Here is a 21,693-nt window from a genome sequence, read left to right on the forward strand (position 1 = left end):
CTGCTGGTGCGGAAAGCCGGGCGTGCAAACCCCCAGTTTCCCTCTGCGCACCCTGACCATGCCCTGAGCGTTTCTTCATTTAATTAATTTAATTAATTTAATCCTTTGACGCTGCGCCCGCACAGCCTCGCACCCTCTCCCCTCAGCACAACCCCCCCCCGCCCGCTGTACCTTGGTACGGCCCAGCTCACCTCCCCTCCCCCCCCGCTTCCCCAGCGAGTGGTAGGCGCCGCGCGCTCTGATTGGCCGCCCGGCCCCGCAGTCCGCGCGAGCTGCGGGTGCCTCAGTGTGCGCGCGGCCGGCGCGGCGGGCGGGTCGGTGCCTGCGCTCCTTCCGCTCCCTCCGCCCCTCAGCGCCGCCGCCATGGCTTCGGGTAGGTGCCGCCAGCCCCGCCGGGCTCAGCGGGCAGCGGCGGCTCCGCTTCCCGCCGCCGAGCGCGGGCGCGGTGGGGCGCGGGAGGGCGGGCGGAGCGAGCGCCATGTGGCGCATGTGGGAAAGGCCGCGGCCATGTTGCGGGGGACGCGCCCGCTTTTTCCCTTCACGCCCCCCCCACCGCAACCCCTGCGCTCGGTGAGGGGGAGGGGAGCCACGCCCCCGCCGGTGGCCCCCGTGGGCACGCCCCCCTCGGCCGAGGCCACGCCCCCTCCCCGGGGAGCCCCGCTGCGCGAGGCGCTCGGGCCACGCCCCTTCGGGCGGGGGGCGTGGCCTGGCGGGCGCGCCCCCTCCCGTGAGCGGGGGGGGGGCCGTGGGGACCGGGCCCTTTGGGGGCCGTGCACCCCTCCTTTGGGGGTCTAGGCCCCCCACCGCATGTGTGAGCCCCCCCTTTAGGCCACAGCCCCCCCGTGTGAGTGTGGACCCCGTTTTGGATCATGCTTCCCAGTGTAGGCTCTCCCACCTTGGGTGGTGTATCCCCAAGTGTGGGGGATGTGGGCCCTGTTTTGGTTCATGTCCCCCACTTTTGGGTTGTGTATCCTTCCCTCCGGTGTGAGAGGGATGCTCCCCCTTTGGCTCACAGCCCTTCTCCTGTGTGAACCCCGACTTTGGGTTTTGGTTCCCCCCACACCCCATCCCGGTGTGAAATGGGGATCACGTGGTTGCCCCCCATACCCCATCCCATTGTGAGATGGGGATCACCTTTGCGTTTTGGCTCCCCCCACACCCCATCCCGGTGTGAAATGGGGATCACCTCTGGGTCGTGCCCCTCTCCATAGCACGCTTTGTGTGCTCCCCCTTTGGATCAGCACCCCCCATGGAATGCAGGCACCCCCTCGCTTGGGTCTTCAGCGTGGGAAATGCCCTCCCCACCCCGCAGCAGGGGAGCCACCTTTGTGTCCGGGGTGTGCTGCCCCTGCTCTGTGTGCTCTTCACACCCCCTGCTCTGGGGGTTCACACCCCTGCTCTGGGGGTTCGGAAATGCCCTCCCCACCCCGCAGCAGGGGAGCCACCTTTGTGTCCGGGGTGTGCTGTCCCTGCTCTGTGTGCTCTTCACGCTCCCTGCTGTGGGGGTTCGCACCCCCTGCTGTGGGGGTTCGCACCCCCTGCTCTGGGGGTTCACACCCCCTCCTGGGCTGGTTTTCCAGCGGTTTTAGCTGAGCCCGGAGGCAGGATCTGCTCTCCCGGCTGAGCTGGCACAGCCCGGCTCCCCGGGGCTCTCGGAGCCCGGCGTGCTGCTCCTCATCCCCCTGATGGTGTGGATGTTGCTCCCCCGGCAGGGAAGCCCTGGCTCGGTGTGGGTGCTGGTGTGTCCCAGAGAGGGAGGGGAATTCCAGAGCTGCCCGTGCTTTGTGGAGAGAGCCATGTTTTGTTGTGGCCGAGCCATTTTGGCGTTGTCTCGTGCTGCTGTGAGTGATAGACAGTACAGACAAAGCAGGGCTGGGACGGGAATCCTTTCATTCCAGGAGCAGTTGTGAACCGGGAAAAGCAAATGTGTTCAAAGGTACTAAAATGAGTCCAAATCACGATTTTTTCTATTAAATGACTAAAGCTTGGCAGTAAATTACATCCCCTTTCCCCCCATCTGCCAGCTACTGACCAGTCAAGCACCTGAGTGTCTCCTCTGTTTTTAGTGATGTTCAAACACGAGGTTCTTTTTCTTTGGGGCATACTGAGAGGCACTGCTGCTTCTTTATATGAATTACTTCATAAGAAAATCTCAGTTTTCAGATGTACACAGCAGATTGTTCTGTCTTGAGAGGAATAAACCCCCTGAGCAGTGCAAGGTGATTAGGCTGCTACATCCCACTTCATCAACAGGAAATGTTTCCATGCACTATTTAAATATTCAAAAAAAAAATCAGTGTAGGAATTTCCAGTATAAACTGTTATTTCCAAAAATCCTTACAGACTCTTGTCCCCATTGAGCCCATGAAAATAAATTGATCAGAAGTCTGTAAATAGTCCAGCAGAGGATGTAGAAAAGTGTATAAATAAAGGAAATTCCTCTGCTTCTGTGTTTTCATATTTTACAGGCTCCTTATTTGGTTGCTTTCAATTTTTTTTCCCCCAAAATGTTGTGGTTTGGTGGAAGTTTGTTAAGGAGAAGCTGAGGAGATGAAATGCAGCTCTTAAATTTACAGCTAGTTACATCCTTACTCAAGAATTTTCTGATACAGCCATTAATATTCTTTAATTAGCAATATTAATGGCATAGAAATGTTAGAGTTAAACCACAACCATGTTTCACAGTGTTACCTATTTAATAGCAATCTTTGTGATCATTTAAATGGAAACTGTAAAAATTTTATCTTACCCCTTAAAAACAAACTTGAATTGCACCTCTCCATTGGGTTTTTAATTGCTTTTCAATACGAAAAAGCAATGAAATATTTATGTAGCCCTTCAAAAGGAGGAGAAATTCACATTAAGTGAAACTGCTTTAGAGGACGTGTGAAATTTAACCTCCTTTCATCTCATGTTAGGGTTGGGTAAATGTTTCTGTTACAGGCTATGGAATTGGATACTTTGTGTTGCTTTGAGGAGATAGGTTACCATTAAAAGTGCTGAAAAATGCTGTTTCCAGTGTGAATATCTGGGGTGGGACCTCCCCACCTCACATCCATCACCCCGGGTGATGCCCTCATCAAAGCTCTGTTGAGTGTCCCTAAGCACCGGCAGGGTTGGATTTATGAGCTGCTGAGGGGGGATAATGAGCAGATTCAGCACTCTGATGAGTGTTTTGATTGGAAAATGGTCGCAGTCATTTATGACATTTACCCTGCCTTGTAATTAATTCTCAGTGTCAGCGTTTTAGGCACTTCTGGGGGTAGAGGCTGGAGGGAGTGTGGGGGGAAGGGTGAAACTGGGGTGAGGAGTTCTGATAGATTTCATTACACCATGGCACAAGAGCATTTCTATAAATTCTTGAAATGATTGGAAGAGGAAAAAAATTGCAGGGCTTATCCAGAATGTTTGGGTTTTGACAGGAAGGTGGGAATTTCAAGCAGAAATACCTGCCTGGGGGTAAATCCCAGCATCCCAGGAGAGGGATGGAGCCTGGGAGCAGAGGGAGTGAGGAGGCCCTGCAGAGCTGGGGGGCTGTGGGGCTCATGGAGCAGTGTGTGTGTCCCGTGTGCTGCTGAGCTCTCAGCTGGCCTTTTCCTTTGCAGTGGGAGAAAGGGAAGTGTGGCTCCTCCATCCCTGGGTTTCCTCTCCCATTCTGCCTGTGTTTGTGCCCTTTAGCTGGGCAGAGCTTCTTAGAGCATCCCAAAAAGGGGTTCAGCTGCACTGACCTACTTAGCTTTGCTTGATTAATTAAGCTGCTGCATTCTGCTCATTGATGATGGCACTGTACTCAATAGCCATTAGAGGGGTGGGACAGTTCTCAGTATTTGAAAAGACTCCTCAAAAACAGAATTCAGATCCTTCAAAAGGGACATTTCCAAGTGTGTTGTGTCCTCCACACCCTCTGCTCCTGTCATTCCAGTCTTATTTTCACCTTTGTTAATGAAGAGGAATCTTCATTCTGCAGGGGTAGTAGCTGTAATATCCAGTGTACTTGAACCTTTCTCCCTCTCCCCACATTTTCTCCTCTAGTAGCTAGAGACTAAAATGTTCATTGGAAATTCTCAATGTGACTTATTTCTTTTTCTAGATTCTGGAAGTTACAGTCAGTCTGGGGGCCAGCAGAGGTATGTGAGGATTTTTGTTTTGCTCTTAGCAATTCCAGCTGCAAACTAAAAGACCATTTAGTATTCCCAGCATGATGACTGACTGTTCAGGATTGAGTATTGATAGGTTTTTGAAATTAAGGATGCAGAAAGCTTGCACCTGGGCCTTTCTCAAGATGTCTTATAAAACAAAGAGAAATCAGTCTGTATTCCTGAAAAGAAGACAATAGTCATGTAAATGGATGTAAATGGATGTAAATTGGAATGACATCTTGCAATAGTGAGAACTTCTGAAATGACATGAATATAGAGCAGTACTTTTCAGCCTTAAGCTGTTCACTAAGATTTTACCCAAAGGTTATGGTATTTGTTATATGGCCCAAGGCTGCAGGGCATGTTTTAATCAGTGAGACAAGTATGTCTATGGAAGTATGAAAATCATGGCTAATGCTGCCTGTGCTAATGAAGATCAGGAGGTTTTGTGCTGGTAGCACTGCCTGAGTTTGGGTTTGTATCTCAGTCTGATGAATTTCAGCACGTGCTTCTTCTGTCAGTTCATGAAGGCTTAAAGTGGCAGAGTAATGAGTGAGTATAATATAAAATTACAGCAAACCCAGCTTTTGTGTACTTAAAATTTATATTTGAAACACAGCAGAAATTAAAATAAGCTCTTCTGGCTTCTGACAGTCAACATTAATTCATTGATGCACTTTTAATATGCCTGGAGCTGCAGTACTTGGATTAAACACCTGTTTTGGAATGAAGAGAAACTTAGAGACACCAAAAATACCTTTACTTTCCAGCCTGTGTGGAGGGCACTCTAAGCATTTCCTAAATGCATTTTTCTCTTCCAGCTACTCGTCCTATGGCAATCAGAGCAGTCAGAATTATGGACAAGGACAGGTATGTTGAAAAAAACCATTATGGGTTTCAAAGCAGATGTTCCTTGAGTGAAAAAAAAATTGTTCCTGGGCCAGGAAGAATTCCAGCTTGATGTTTGCAGTTGTGTCTAGCCAAGGAAAACTGTAATTTACTGCTGTGGAAATGACACTTATTTGAGTACATTCTTGAAATTCCAGGGATATTCTGGTTATGGGCAGAGTGGAGACAATTCCTCCTATGGACAGAACTATGGAAGCTATCATGGGAACTATGGACAGAATCAATCAGGTTTGGCTAGCTTGTTACATTCATTGGCAGCATTTAAAAGGTGAATGTTGACTAAAAATTTTCTTCCTCCGTTTCCAGGTTATGGACAAGATTCCCAGGGATACGATGATGAATCCAATTATGAAAATCAGAATCAGAGCTCCTACAACCAGCAGTCCTATGGCAGCCAGGGGCAGCAGAAAGGGTCATCCAGAGGGTAAGGAAGCAGAGTTTATCAGTATCTATTTGAAGTATTGTCTAGTAGTTGTACATTCTTAACTAGAGCTGTAACGTATTTCTTGCTAACATTGCTGAGAAAAAGACACATGTTTGAAGATCTGCATCCTTGAAACATGTTTAATGTCTGAAAGGAGGTACAGGAGGAATATTTCTTTACGTGAGAAGGATGGGTGTAGTTGTTTTGAAGTCAGGCTGTAGGGGGACATGCACTTTAGAAAGTGTTTGGATCATGGCTACAATGAAGAATGGGCTTGGCAGAGTGTTTTGGTTAGGAGAAAGACCTATCAAATCCCTCTCCAATCACATTCTTTTGTATAAACTTACAGTGCTCTTTTATTAACTTCAAATAAGCTCTTAGCAAGGGAGCTCTTAGCTGCTCTCAGATTGCAGACTGCTTATCAGGCTCAGAATGCCTTTTCTTGAAAGAGAAGGGATTCAGAAATGTCATGTAAGAAATATATTTTGGTTTTCCAGCTAAGTAGAGTTCTCAGAACATGGTGGGTTTATATCCTCACCAGGAAATTAAATATGCACATGCATGCTGCACTCTGTGCTATTGCAGATGTATTTTACTTGTGATGTTGTATTGGATTCGATTTCAGGAGGATTAATGATACAGCTTTGAAAGTATGTTGGTAAATACAGCCTGGCTTCCCAGAATGACTAAAAAGGCCATTTAATGCTAGAATGGCTCCACTGTCTGCTTTTCAGGCTTTGTGCCTCCCCCCAGGTCACTGCTTGTGTTAGAGCTTCACTGAGGCTCGTGTGACCTCTCTGTTGAGTACCAACCCTCCTCGTGTCCAAGGTCCAAATGGGTTTGTGTTTTTTGCAAGGTGATAAAACAATCTGGACTTGAGCAAACCTCTGCTTGGTTTCTGGTTTTGTAGTTCTTATTATAAAACATTTTAATATTTTTAAAAATCTTAATCTGCCAGCAATAGGTGCTTTCACTCAGATGTCATTTTACTTTTGTAACAAAGGCAGGTACGCAGTTAAGTTTTGTTTTGCTTTGTCTTCTGAGTATTTATTACAGCTGTACAGAGGTAATAATGTAGTTTTTAACTCTGTAGATGTCCAGCAGATAGCACATAGGTTCTCCAGCAAGTTTGTGATCTAGCAAATGAAGAAAAAACTTTGAAGGGAAGCTCCTCAATGTGGGGTTGTAACAAATAAGAAGAAACTGAGAAATTAAATGGTAGCAGCTTCAAAGAGGGTGGCCACAAAACTGTAACTGTCACATCCTAGGGAAGGGAAGACAGCAAATAGTGGATGGTTTCAACAGTGCTTCCTTTGGTGCTAAAGGTGCAAAGGCTAAAGCAGAGCTGACTTTTTTGAAGTGAAGATAATAACAAAAATCTTCACAAGCTGTTTACCAGTGGGATTAGCAAGGTTAAAGCTGAGATCTGGGCTGGAAGTGGGAGAGAGCAGATTAAATGGTATTTACACAGATGGGATATTTTGGGATTGGTTAGACCCAGTGAACTACATCTGAAAGTGTTTTGAAAAGCTGGTTTTGAAAACTTCCTGGAGGCTCTTGTGATTTTTTCCCCTTTTTTTGAGATACCTTCACTAGCAAGTGGGATTGCCAAAGACTGGAGAGAGCAGATCTAGTGCTTCATCCTTCAAAAAAGAGTGGAGGCAGGGAGGGGGAAGGGAAGAAAAGGTGATAGAGGTCAGAGATTCTTTTTAGTTACTGAAAAAATAAGACAGCTAAGGCACAGCTAAGTACCTGGGGGAAACAAAGGAATGAGGAACAGCCAGTGTTCCCTGGATGCAATTTATTTCTCATAAATCTGTATTATGCCTTGTCATGAAAGGCTAAGAGAACTATTGTCTCATATATCTAGATTTTCAAAATACTTTAGTTTCTACTTCAGATGCTGAAGTAGCTTAGGCAAGTGTGGTGTAGGTGAGATTCCCTTGTGGTTGCTCTGAAGTTATTAATCTTAATCTTAGAGAAGATTTATGACTCCCTCTTGGAATGTAGAGCTGCATTGTGCTGGAGTGTCCTGGATGTGATGCTGGTCAGTGCTTCTGATGAGGGCTGCTGGGATGGTATAGATGGCACTGAAATGAGAACTATAGGTGTGTTACAGGCCACCAGAACAGTTAGAAAAACTCTTGATAAATTTTAGAATGCCCAGAAGAAGAGAGGTTGCAATTCAATGAAAGCAAAACGTTGGGGTTTTGTAGGCAGCAAGTCTCAGCTGCAGGATCCAGCATGAGCACTGAGGCTCTGCCCTGCAGGTCCAGAGGAGGGATTTGGTGTTCAGCAGGTCACAGGCTCTCCATCAGCCACTGGTGGCACTGGGGAGAGGGGGGAAAGCAGCAGCTGGACTGGGACATGTGAGAGGAGTGATCTCCTGAGTTACAAAATGAGTAACTGCAATTAGGGAATTCTAACAACATCATGAATTTTCAGCCGTTACTTTGCTCTCTATTCTCTGAACATTTAGCTATTAATTCAAATTCTGTTTGTTTTAAGTGGAAGAGGCTCTTATGAACAAAAGTCAAACTATGGTCAGCACCAAAGCTCTTATGACCAGCAGTCAAGCTATGGACAAAACCAAGACTCTTATGACCAGCAGTCAAGCTCCTATGACCAGCAGTCGGGCTATGGCCACCAGGGCTCCTATGACCAGCAGTCGGGCTATGGCCACCAGAGCTCTTATGACCAAAAGTCAGGCTATAACCAGCACCAAAGCTCTTATGGGCACTCCCAGCAATCCTACCAGTCTCAGAAGGGAAGCTATAGCCACAACAGCCAAGGTAAAATTGACACCTTGAACTCAGGGATGGCTAATAAAATTGACCAGGAGCTCTGTGAAATGGTTGGTTTTCCTTCTGCAAGCAGTTGATTTGATGGATACTTAATTTTTTTTCCACGTTGATATTCTTGGGGGATGTTTTATTTGTTTAAGACTTTCAAAACATTGTAGGGAGATTAAAATCTCTTGGGGCCCCAAAATGGTTGCATTTAGATATGTTGGAACAGCATTGCAGAGTCTCTGTCCCCGAGTTCTGCAAATTCTAGATGGATTTTTTTCCCAAGCTATTTTGAACCCTCTTCCTGCACGAGGGTGACATGTCTTGATCAGTCATGAAGAGCTTCTGCACTTACATTCCAGCTTTATGCTGTGTAGGTGATTTGTGAGATAGAAGGAGAAGTTTAAGATGAAACCTTTTTTTGCATTAACTTCACACCAGCAGCACAACCCACTCTATTTATCCTTGTTCTGTCTTTAGTGATGTCTTTTGCAAACTGGGAGGACTGCATGGAAATCAATTGGAAATTGTATTTTAGACAATGTGTGTTTAATATTTGCAAAGTGGAGTGTAATTACAGAGTGGTTTTTACATTTTGATATACTCAGTGACCCTGGAGATAATGGAGCAAAGTTTGGTTTGGCTTTTTGTTTTTTATTTCCTATTTGGCACAGAGAATGCCAGAGAGATTCAGGAGTTGATACATTTCAAATGTAAATGGCAGAGTTAATGAAGAGGAGGTGGGAATTCCAGGGTGTGAATTTTCTCTGTGCTGCACTTTGCACTACAATTGACTGTGTTTGGTTTGACTCCTCCCAGATGATCGCCGTGAAAAGAGCAGGTATGGAGAAGATAATAGAGGATATGGCGGGTCACAGGGAGGAGGTAGAGGGGGCTATGACATGGATGGAAGAGGTCATATGTCTGGATATAGGTAAGTGATCTCATTCCAGTGCCTGCAGCTCCTTACCCTTGTTTCCTATTATTTAGCTGGTTTTCATTTTTGTTTATTGTTACATCTGTTCCTAAGGTGGTTCAGGTTTAGATTTCCAAAACTGGAAGGTTTCTAAAATTAAACCTTTCTGCACTGCACAGAAATGGGTTTTGCCTCGGGGAACAGCTTTTAGAGTCACACAGACTGAGAGCAGGCATTTGATTGTTTTGACACACAGCTGCATTTTATTTGCATGAGTTGCAATACAAAAACTGCCCCAGCCCATCACTTGTTTCAGTGATGAGAAAACCAACAGCCAGTGATTGAGAAAAATTCATTAAATTCATACCTGAGGTAGCTCACATTTTACCAGGGAAGTATTTTGGCCTTGAATAATTTAGTAGTAACATTATTTGTTCTTTGTTGGTTTTTTTTTTCAGTTATAAACTTCTGTTAAAATACACATCTTTTATTATTGATTTATTTGTCAGTCTGAACACGTTAATTTTGGGTAGATCTGAAGTACTAACAATGCTGTCACCCCTTTCCCCATTGCCTTAGGCCCTGCACTGTCAAGAAAATTTATGCACATATTTAATTCTGTGCTTGCAGATGATCTCATGCCGAGGTCTGCAGTTGGGATCTTGGCTTTAAAGCCTACTGAATTAAACATATGAGATATTATTTATTCATGACTCACACAGCTGGCTCCCCTTTGTGTCCCTCTGGGTGGCTGGAGGTGCAGAGGGCTCCCTGATGCAGGGCAGGAATGTTGAAGCTTCCAGAGAGCTTTGAGGTGTTGCTTGTCAGCACCACTTACCCTTCAAAAGGCTGCACAGCTCTGGCTTATTCCTAAACTCCAGATGAAAAACTCCATTATTATACAGTGTTTTCTGCTGGAACTGATCTGATTTAAATAAAATAATCCACTACTTGGTTACTTTTAAAGGTATTTCTTTTTAAATCGTATTTAAAAGCTGTCTGTGTCTGAGATGCTCCTAAATTGTACTTAATGGCTTGTTTATAATGATGTAGGAGGACCTTACTTCTAATTAGGTGTGGTAGCAGTTAGAAAATCATATTGTTTTATTTCATGTTTGCTGGGGTTTTATATCATATAAACTTAATGCATTTTTTCTGTAATTTTTAAAATAATAAACACAAATGTATATACTATAAATAAGCATAAATATGTATAACAAAGAATTCTGTAATATATAGTACCTCACATAAAACAAAAATAACAAGCAAAATAATTTCTAAGTTAATTCTAATTTTCAGTTAAAACTAAACTTTTTTTTAAATTAGATTTTCTTTGTGGATGAGGACTTTCCACATTCCTGTGATAAAAACTATTTAAAAAAAAATTCATAGCCCTTTCCAATAATAGCAATGAATGTGAGCTTCAAAAAACACACTGCTGATAGAGTTTGTCACTTTGAAACAAACGTGGGTCTTTGCAAATGTATTAATGTCTGTGAAAATAAAGCCTCTTGCCATATTTTTCCAAAATGAAAGGAAACTTTTGCTCACACATCCATGTAGATCATGGAGCTTCACTCAACTGGGAAGCCAAAAGAAGGGAAAGAGGGCAAGTGAATGAAGAAGTGGAGGAGAATTCAGGGCAGTGGGAAGGCATTTGTTAGGAATTCTGTCTGCTTCTGTTAAGTGATGTTGGCTTTAATGGTATTTTTGTGGAAATGTTCTGGATCTACAGTGTCATATATCTTTATTCAGTCTTTTTGCATAATTGTGACAGAGGATTCTCCTTCTGGCATATATATTTTACCAGACATGCTTATTAGAGAAGTCTAAAAGGTTAAATTAAATAACAAACTCTATAATGAAGGGGAAAATAACTTGTAATAAGGTAAGAAATCATGTTTAGTCCTGTGAAAATGTGGGGTTTAAGGGTAAGGGTTCTTTGTGGGGGGTTATATTCTTGGGTTTCTCTTATTTATATGTTTATTTCTTGGGGAAAAATACGTGTAGGAATATCAGGTTGATCTTCAGTAGCTGCCATTTTCAGTTGTTCTGATCACTTTTTAATGTTAAACCATGAAAATTCCACAGCCATCAGGAGGTGATCTAAAAATCTTGTCTGCACAGATACTTTAATGATGCTGTAATGTTTAGGGTTGGAAGTGACCCCAAAAATCAATTTTTCCCTCCCTCTGCCATGGGCAGGGACACCTTCCACTATCCCAGGGTGCTCAGAGCTCCATCCAGCCTGGCCTTGAACAGGGGATGGAATAACAACAGGCTTTGACTTCTACAGTGCTTAGAAAATAACATGTAAAAACTGCTCCTTGACTTTGCAAACAAATCAATATCAAATGTGAGACACAGTGAATGGATTATTCTTAGCTAATAATAATTCTTCCTTGACTGATTTAGACACAGGGAGAAGCTTTAGAGGTGTAGTTTTATTCTGACAACCAGAAGGACTTGGACATGTCCTGGACTGAATGCTTTCAGCACTCATTTTCTTTAGTGCCTCTGCAAAATCACCCAGCACTGAGAAGAAAATGGCTTTGGAGAAATTCCTGTTCAGATTTCTTAGCTGATATTAGTCCAGTGAAGAACACATGTTTTGTCATGTGTCAGAAGTTCACATTTTAGTTTTAATAACTTTGGGTTTCAGAATTATCCTTGAGATTTTGTTAATGGTCTTGAATTGCACCTTTTGGGATTTTAGTAGAATTTCCCCACTCTATTGTTTTGAAGCTTGAAAAATCAATTATCTCACTAATTTTTATTCTGGCTAACAAGTAAAATATTTCCCTTTTCTTCATAGTAGAAATATTTCCCTTTTCTTCATGTCATTTTTTGGTTAGAAAGTAGGAACAGCAGGTCTTGAGAATGCAGAGTTTGACTTTAAGAAATACCCCCAATTTTTAGAGTCCCCATCTGAAAAAAACAAGGAATTAATGGTTACTGTGGCTGGGGACTGGATTGTTTTGGTTAAGGCTGTGAGTGGGAAATACAGAAACAAAGAAAGCAGGTGAGAGGAGCTTTGCTTTTGGCTCTGCTCACGCAGACTGTGCTGGGGATGCTACAGAGATGCAGTTCACAAAGGATTTGCCATGGTGTTAGGGTTTGTCACAGAAATCCTGACTTTGCTCAGCAGAGATTATTCTTCCTCTCTTGTGCAGATTTGTGGTGATCTACTATAAACACAAGCTACCTGTGCAGCTTAATTTATCAGCTATTAGTGTGATATAGAGACACTGTAGCATAGTGCAGATGTGTTTTACAAGTGTGCTTTGTGTTCAGAATTGATATTTTGACTTGTAACAGATATGCTTCAGCTTAGCCTTATGGAGACTTGGGAAAAATGTGAACAGAGGCAATAAATATAAGCAAGGGGAAAAAACCATCTGGCAGTGACTGTTGGTGCACTAAATATTCCTTTCTTGTTTGTAAAATACACTCTTAGGTGTTAGGGACACATTGGTGAGACAGATACATGATGCAGGCTGAATTTGGTCCCTGAATTGTTAGTGCTGCTTCTGCCAGTATCTGATATCTATAAAATGCATTTCTTGTATGTTGAGCTCCCTCTATCACCTGCACTTGAATTTAAAGAGCTGTTCCCAGCTGCATTAAGCAATTACAGTCCAGTTGCAGTCTAGTAGGGGATGATGAATCTATGATTGAGTATGGGAGAAAATAACAACTGAGGACTTGAGGCAGCAAGTTCACACTCTGAGTGGTGCCTTGTCATGTTCTGGCTGCCTGCAGTTCAGCCTCTTATTTATTATCTTAGTTGGTGGCACTGCTGAATTTTAACTGCCCGTTCATGTTTCTAACACAGGATATTAAGACTCCAAAATCCATCTGGTCGCACATCTCTGAGCTCTGTGTGCAGGCCTGGCACAGCAGTGGGCTGTGAAATGCTGCAGTTCTATTTTCCACATGTTTGATGGCAGTGTGGGAACTCATTCAGTTGCTGAGGTTGAATTTTGGGTCTCAGTGAGGAGCAAATCTGAGACTGTGGCATCAGCTGCTTGCAGTTTCTGTGTTTGACTTGCTGCAGGTGTCTGCCTGATCCCAGGGAATCTTGGCCAGCTTTGCCCAGCAATTGCAGGAAGGTAACAAACTGCAGCTTCATAAATCACACATCAGATGCCACACAAAAATGTGGGAAAGCATTAATCCATGTCAAAGATGTCTGTCAGTAGATTGTTCCAGATTTTTGTTGGGTTGGTCACGTGTTACTAAGCAGAAGACAACATGCTGAGGCATACTTGGGCAAAAATGCATTTCTGTGGACATTAATTTTAAAAACTAATTAAAGTTATTGATTGCACTCATTAGTGCAGAGTGCAGAACTGCTGTATCACAGAATTAAAGCATTGGACTGTGACTTCCTTTACATTTTGTACATTCAACTCCTGCTTTTCAGGATTATGGTGCACACATTTTCACCCCAGCATCCTACAAAACCCTCACTTCCAGCAAAATCCTGGATGTGTTGACACAAACTTACTTTATGTAAGTTTTTAGATCGTTGGGTTTTCTAACTGCCATACACTTCCACATCAGAAAGTATATTTGTTCTGGCTGTTGCTGTCCTGATAATCTGGAGTTGGAAAATTTTCATAACATTTAGATGGTTGATATTATTTACTGTTGGTATTTCTGAGTTAAAATCCCAGACAAACAGGCATCCTACTAGAAATTGTTGTGTCATAATGAAGTTTTTTTTTTTAGCTGAAGTGAATTGGAGGTGGCAGAAAGGTATTTACAGTAAATTTTAAAATTTTATCATCACCATTGTGTTTTTAATCATCAGTCCTTGAAAACAGACAGCCTTGAGTAAAGACCAGCACTGATGGTCTCTAAAATCTTTAATGAGCAGAGTGAATTAATGAATAATGACAATGCAGTTTAGCATTCCAATTTCTTCTGTGGAACAGCAATAAAATCTGCAGCAAAAATTTATTTTAAGAAAAGTGCCAGTAAAAGTGATATTGTCTGGTGTGCCAAACAGTCCCAGATGTCAGTCACCCTCCAAGGAGTGTCTGCTAATCCAGGTTTGATAATAACCTGTTGAAACTTTATTTGGTCCTCACTTTGAGCACATTTTCTCTCATAAATGTTAAATATCAGCAGCTTCCATGAATGACTTTCCATTTGCTGTAACAGATGGACAGAGTGCCAAAGAAATGACTCCCTAATTTTACTCCATTGCCTTTTGCTGGGTGCTTGTGTGCCCTGTGTGGACTGGTGTGTGAGCAGACAGGTGGAATTAACCCCTGCAGTGATTTCTGGTCACAGAGTCTTTGGTGAAGAGGGACAATAGCTCCAGAGGCTGGAGAGATTTCTCTGCAGCAGGGTTTGAGCTCACACTGCCTTTGTCATGGGGAGAAAGCTCTCGGGATTAGGTGATCCTGCCTGATTTTGAGGTGGCAGCTGTGTCCCTCAGGATGAGGAGGACAAGCAGGCAGTTGTACATGGAAGTATGAGAGTCCTTCTGACGTTTGGTTATTGACTTTCTAAAAAACCCAGTGGTTTTTTTCTGACAGCTCTGAGTATTGATTATTGTGTTCATAACATGGATGCAATTAAAAATGCTGCTGTGAAAAATCCTTGCAGTACAAATCTATCCAGTGAAAAAAGAGTGAGGGTTTATTTTCATGCACATAATTGCAGGCATAACAACCTGTTTTAAATCCCCTTCTAACCTTTGAAAATTGATGTGTGTATTCTCTTAACTTGGTCTACATTTTGTGCCACAGGTTTCAGAATGAATGAAATAAAACTGCACGGCCTCTGCTTTTGAAGCTCACATACACACACACCTTCTCTGTAATGCCAAGTGCTGTAGTACAGTAGGTCCCCACAGACCCTTGCTCAGAGAATGGCTCATTCTGCTAATTATCCCCTCTATTATGAATGCATAACAATAGAGATTAATTTTAGATCTCTTGACTTCCAGGAAAGTACTAAAGTACTAATTATTCCAAAGTAGCAATTACATCTACAATTAAAGCCCACATTAATCTTCATGAAAATACCATTTTTGTTTGAAACCCCAGTTTTGAATAGCTGTTATTTTGGCTGATGGGATGGGAGAAAGTATTGAACCAACCACATGTGTATGGGTTAGTTTAAAATACTCCTTAGGGCTTGTCTTCTCCAGTGCAACAGCCTGAGAGATTTTTCTTTTTTTGTAATTTAATCTTTGAACATGAATGGGTAGTGAGGAGAACATAGACATGGTGCTTTAGCTGCCAGACAGTAATTCTCAACTTGTCATCAGTTAACTGTAGATTGAGCCTTGGGCTCAGCATGTAGAGACTTAAGGAAGAAATCATTTCTTCAATTTTTCCTCTGCAGTGGTGGTGACCGTGGTGGCTTCAAAAATTACGGTGGTAAGTGCCGAGTATCCAAAAATGTTTCAGTGGAAATTCTTTATAAATCTAAAAGCCACCAATATCTTGTTACTATCTAGTAGAAGCATTATAGAGTTTTGGTGAGGCTGGTGTGTTCACGAGTTTTAATAGCCAAACTTGTAGCAATAAACTGGATTTCTGCTTTGTCAAATTGCATGAGAGAATTTGTGGAGACAGTGACGTTCACCGGATTTTTTTTTTTCTTTTCTTTTTTTAATTTTTGTTACAAATGCTTCTTAGAAAGGTACTAGAGGTAGAAAAAAAAAAAAGTGGGAAACTGCTTGGTGATGTGACAACCAGCATTTGCAAGCAAACACCAGCACAGCATCAGTGTGGCAACTGCCACATGCTGCAAGTTAAAGAACACGTTAACGTCCTACAGACACCTTCTGTTGAACGTTTAAAGCTAAATATTCCCTAAATCTCTGGTGAATGTCTTAGATCTTAGATGCATTGCATACATTCTTTGTATATTTTCTTATTGCTAAAAAAGTCACTTGAATGTGTTGTGCTAAAAATAGTATTTTTTCTTTCTTTCTTTCTTTTTTTTTTTGTCAAACCCGTATCATAGGTCAAAGGGATTATGGACCGAGATCAGATGCTGGTAAGGAAACAAGCAGTGAGTGGGAGTGGATTGTAGCTCTTAGGTCACTGCTTTTAAAATGTTTATCTAGAAAGATGGATATGGCTGCAGTTCCCATGGCTCAAAAGAAACCTAGCTAAAGCATGCCTTCCTTGAAAGAAATATATTTAATTAAAGTGCATGTGAATTTTTGGATGTTAATGCAGCAAATAAGAATTTCCTGTTGAATTCTGAATGTGCTTGGGCCAAGTGGCTGCTTTCACTGCCATCACACTTCTGCTAAGCTTGTGTTATTTAAAACACACTGCTCTGGTGGGTTGGGATGCCCAGCTGCATGAATGTTGGGTGTAAGGCAGGTCAGCTGTCCCAGTGTACTCAGTTGATGGTGTTAACCTCAAAATTAAACTCCCTGCTCCTCTTTTATTTCACACAAAATGCCTCTGGGATTTAAGGGTGTGCTACTGGGCAGCACAGAACTGAGCTCGAAGTATTGCTGCAGATGCTCCCTCAAAAACACATGGTAAATGTAGCTTAATTTCCCACAGATTCAGAGTCTGACAACTCTGATAACAACACCATCTTTGTGCAAGGACTCGGAGAGGATGTTTCAACAGATCAAGTGGCAGACTATTTCAAACAGATTGGTATCATAAAGGTATGTGAAACGAGAAATCATGGGTCAGAAGGAAGGGAGCTGGTGGAGCTGGTGTACTGGAAATGTACTGGTATCATTCAAGGCAGAGTTCTCTCTGACTCCCCAGCAGTTGGAGATAATATTTTATCTGGGTTCCCAGCTGACAGCTCATTTGTAAGCTGGCAGCACTCGCACCTTTCTCCCAGTGACATTTAGATTGCATTGTGTCTCTTCTTTAGTCTTTACAGCCCTGACACTCTATCCATTGTGCCACCCTCGTACTGCAGCACGTGTGCCTCTGTTCTGTGCCTGCTGCTTCTGGTTCTGCAACTCTAAATTAGGATTTGGTGCACTTGACCTCATTTTTTTGTTAAAACTAGACCCATCATTACTTAATGGAGAACAGCCAGTCAGTATCCTTCAGTCAAATCTGTGTTTCTGCAGGCCAGCTCCAGGAGAATATTCTCACTAAAGATACTTAGTGTTACAGTTTATGCTCTGATTTCACCACTGTTTCCCCTATGCCAAGTGTACAACCTTTCTTTTCAGACCAACAAAAAGACTGGCAAACCCATGATAAATCTGTACACAGACAAGGATACTGGCAAGCCAAAGGGAGAAGCCACAGTATCTTTTGATGACCCTCCTTCTGCTAAAGCTGCAATCGACTGGTTTGATGGTGGGTGAGAGTTACCTGTTCCTTTGGCCATTTTTTAATCAACATGCAGTGGAAGAAGCAAATCAATTACTTTTTTGGAGGCCTAATGTTGCTATTTATGTAGCTTTTTGCTGGGGTTTTTGATTAGGGTTATAGTTGGGGGGGGGGTTTCCTTTCATTAAAGAGCGTTTTGGAGGCCTAATGCTGCTATTTATGTAGCTTTTCGCTGGGGTTTTTTATTAGGGTTATAGTTGGGGGGGGGTTTCCTTTCATCAAAGAGCAGATAGTGATTTAGACCAAAAATGTGCAGTGAAACTGAGGGTTTGCTGCCTCAGGCACCCATGCACAAGGTACCAGAGGTGGTGTTTGTGTCACTTCTTGTTTAGACCAACAGAGCTGTAATCTGTGTTAGCAGCTGGAGGGATTCCCTACAGGGTTGCACTGATATTTTTAGTGTTGTGGGAGCATTCTTAGAGTTTGGGAATGGTTGTGGCACTCTTGTGCTGAGTGCTCTGTACATATACAGTGAAAAACAAGGTTTCAAAATTATGGATTTGTCCCAGAAATATATTGATGTAAAACTCTTCAGACCGCAGGAAATACAGTGATACTCTTGTAGTAATAAACTCAAGGGGGTGAGGGAAAAGTACCTTCTCCTGTCACCTTGTGTGTTCACAGAATTTTAGTGATACTGAGTAGAAACAAAAGGTCCTGCTATGCATCTGGTGGGAAATGATACTGCTTTGAAAAATTGGCATGGCATGCTTGTCTGCTGTTTGCATTTGCTAATAAAATGCAGATTTACTTTTGTTTAAGAGGGTAAGGCAAATATGACTATATTAGACACATGTGCAGTGCTGTTTGTCTGTGATAAACATTGCATCTATGAAGAATACCGTCACTGAAAATCATGAACTTTATTTAAATACACTTGGGAATTAGGTTTTGGGCTGGCTGTTGAGTGGTACAAAAGCCTTGTTGCCTTGATGGAATTACAGACAGTTCAAACATCCAAACTCCTTCCCCGTGAGCATGGCCAAAATTTTTTTGACATTTCTTATGTCTTTATGTTGCCATTTACAGATCTGATTTAAACTAAAATATCTGTGGGTTTGTGGAGAGTTTAACAAGTAGAGCAGGGTTTCCATCTCACCTTTGGACCAGTGCTTTCAAAGCCAAGAGATTTACTGCAGCTTCCCTGTGTCTCAAGAGTTTTGTGTTCAGTCTGGGTGTGCAAAGCACTGATGCTCTGCTGGGTTTGGGAGCTGTATTAATCCTTTCTCTCCTCCCACAGGAAAAGAATTCAATGGCAATGTTATCAAAGTTTCTTTTGCAACCAGAAGACCTGAATTCATGAGAGGAGGTGGAGGTGGCGGGCGTCGAGGTGGGACTGAAGTCTGTAGAATCCTTGGTTTTTACACAGTTAAATGCTTTTCACTATGATTGATTTATTAAAGAGAAGTTGACTTTGAAGCAGTGATTCATCAAATATATGAGCCTTTGGGATTCTGCCAGGAAAGGGAGTAATAAGGATTGAACCAGTTAAGTAAACTGAAATCTGTAATCTTTTCTGCGCAGCACAGAATTTATGCTTTCCTTTAGACCTGGAAAGTCTCCAGATCTTGTCTCAGCCTTGCTTTTAAAGAGAAAGTAACAGGGATGCTGAGCTGTACCATCCCCATATATATAGGGAGAATTCCCAGTGAGTATTTGCTCAGAGCAGAGCTCTGAGATTCTCTCTTTCCAGCTGGGATTAAGCAGAGTACATAATTCAGCTGCTGCTGATTTGAAGCAGCAGTTGGGTTTCTGATTCCTTTAATCAAGGCTGTATCAATCTCCCTGGTTATCTGCATATGCAGTTTTGTCAGTAATCCACTGGGTATTCATTGCCATTTTCCAGGAATCATGCTTTGGGCAGTGACTGTCAACTAATTCTGGTTCTGAAATCAGGCAGTTCTGTAGGCTGATGGAAAAGGATTCTTCAACAACTTCACGTGGTATAAAAGTTCTTAATTTTGTGATGCAGAAAGCAAGAATGTTGTCCCTGTGTCAGAGGCATCCTGGGATTAATCCAGACTTCTTTTATTGTTAAATTTTTGTTCTGTGCCTAAGTGTGGCCATAAGTGACTGATCTTACACCTTGTTAAATCTTTCAGAAATTTTATTAAAACATGTTTGTATTTACCCAGTGGCAATTCAAGCAGATCAGGTTTCCCTTTACTGCTGAAAAAGAATTTATAATAAATACTGGGAATATATTTGCATTAAACACTCCTTCCACCTGAAAAGTCTGTCACTGAGGGTCTGAAGGCAGTGACAGTCTTTGATACCTGTTTGTCATGTACAGTTCATAGAACTTTATTCTGATTGTAATTTTGTCTGCAGGTTCACGAGGTGGCTATGGAAGAGGTGGGGGCTTCCAGGGTAGAAGTGGGGAACCCAAAAACGGTGATTGGGTTTGTCCTAACCCGTAAGTGTCATTTTTATTGGGGTGGGATGTTTCGTGTGTGCTTCTTCACCTTCACAGCTCAGTCTGGGGAATCCTTGTCTGTTCCAGGTCCTGTGGCAACATGAACTTCGCTCGCAGGAATTCCTGCAACCAGTGTGGGGAGCCAAGACCAGAAGATTCACGTCCATCAGGAGGTGTGCAAAACCAGCTACATCTCTTAAATGTTTCAAGTGTTCATCTCATCTGCATCTTCCTGAAAAAGCTGATGCATTTCCCTGTTTTTCCCCAGATTTCCGTGGCAGAGGTGGCTACGGAGGAGAGCGGGGCTATCGAGGGCGCGGCGGCCGAGGCGGCGACCGGGGAGGCGGCTATGGGGGCAAGATGGGAGGAAGGTGAGAGGAGCCTCTGCCCTTGCTTGGCTCTGGGAAAAGCATTGTTTATCTGTGCAAGTACAACTGCCATGAAAACATTGACTACAGACAGGAGCTTCCAGAGAGAACCACTCAGTCTGTTGAGTTCTGTGAATGTTTCTGGATGAGGCTCTCTGTAAACACAGCAGCACACAGACGTCAGAAATGTTTGACTGAAGGGACTGTTTGTTATCTGCTTCATTTATGACTTGCTTAGAACCTTTTCTTTCCCTTTCCAGAAATGATTTCAGAAATGATCAACGCAACAGACCATACTGAAGACCACTGTGAATGTTTTGTTTGTCTTCTTGATGCGTTTGATAGTGAAATTGCCTGCAGCTTCACCCATGGCCTCTTTCGATAGTGGAATTGAGTGAAACTAGATTTTTATTTTGGTGGGAGGGACTGGGGTGGTTTGGGAGGATTTTTTTTTAAGCAAGACATTGAAATTTAATCCTAATTTCCACATTCTCCTCTTTTCTTCCCCCCTCCCCATACCTTTTCAACCGGCCCTAAGAAGGAAAAGATAAACTGTAAAATATTGCCAAAATATGAAGTGTTTTGTAATACAACAATAAATGCTGATTGTTTTATTTGTGAAATCCTACTGTTTCACAATTACTTGAGTTGCATGCATTTCCTTACATATTCCCAGTGTTCCTGTGTATGGCTTAAGGAGTAAATAGGCACTTGTTTGGAAAGGCACTGCAGCTCTGACCCAAGCTCTGTGTGCTCACAGAATCTGCAGGCAGGTCAGTGATTAGCCTCCTTGCTATCCATACCCTCTGTCCTGGTTTTCCAGACTTGTCCCCTGCTCCTTTCCCTTTTCCCTCCTGTGGTGCCTGCAAACCAGCTTTGTTTGCCCTGAGGGGAGCAGGCAGAAGCAATGTGAGTGTGTTCTGCTGCTGCCAGGGGGCAGAACAGCTCAAAATCCAAGGTGGGAATAGCTTAAAACAAAAGTGATTTGCTGCATCCTGCTGTACTTGGTGCCTTTGGAATGTTGGTGATGGAACAAGTTCTGTGTGCAGCTGCTTCATCCTGGAGTTCAGATGCAGGTGAAGTTCAGTAGGTGCATTGTGAGCATTTGGGGTTCAGCTCTGCAGCCAGGGGAGAGGAAAGAGGGGAGGTTAATTTTCCCTGCTGCTCAGATGGGTCACTGCAGAGCTGAGCAGTCTGAGGGTGGCACTGCCCCACTCAGCTCATGCAGAGCTGCCTCTGCATCACAGGCCTTTGAGAGAGAACCTCTGGCTGTCCAGCATTCCAGTGGGCAGCACTAAATACAGGTGCTTGGGGTCTGTGCTTACACCTGGGCATAGAGCTGGGCCATATTCACTGAGAAATGAGCAGAAATGGCTTTTGTTAA

General features: G+C 43.1%; 1 protein-coding gene across 1 annotated transcript; it reads left to right on the top strand.

Moving 5' to 3' along the window:
* Positions 1-242: 242 nt before the first annotated feature.
* Positions 243-20,932, top strand: TAF15 (TATA-box binding protein associated factor 15). The gene is made up of 16 exons (XM_039720726.1): positions 243-373; positions 4,091-4,127; positions 4,961-5,009; positions 5,186-5,276; positions 5,355-5,472; positions 7,981-8,264; positions 9,081-9,195; positions 15,541-15,575; positions 16,168-16,200; positions 16,725-16,834; positions 17,363-17,492; positions 18,766-18,855; positions 19,857-19,941; positions 20,029-20,114; positions 20,210-20,312; positions 20,570-20,932. Exons 1-16 carry the CDS (start codon positions 364-366, stop codon positions 20,607-20,609), a joined length of 1,416 nt encoding a protein of 471 aa, XP_039576660.1. The 5' UTR covers positions 243-363; the 3' UTR covers positions 20,610-20,932.
* The last annotated feature ends 761 nt before the right edge of the window (positions 20,933-21,693 follow it).

This window comes from Passer montanus, unplaced genomic scaffold (assembly GCF_014805655.1).
Source record: "Passer montanus isolate IOZ18808 unplaced genomic scaffold, ASM1480565v1 scaffold44, whole genome shotgun sequence".
NCBI lineage: Eukaryota > Metazoa > Chordata > Aves > Passeriformes > Passeridae > Passer > Passer montanus.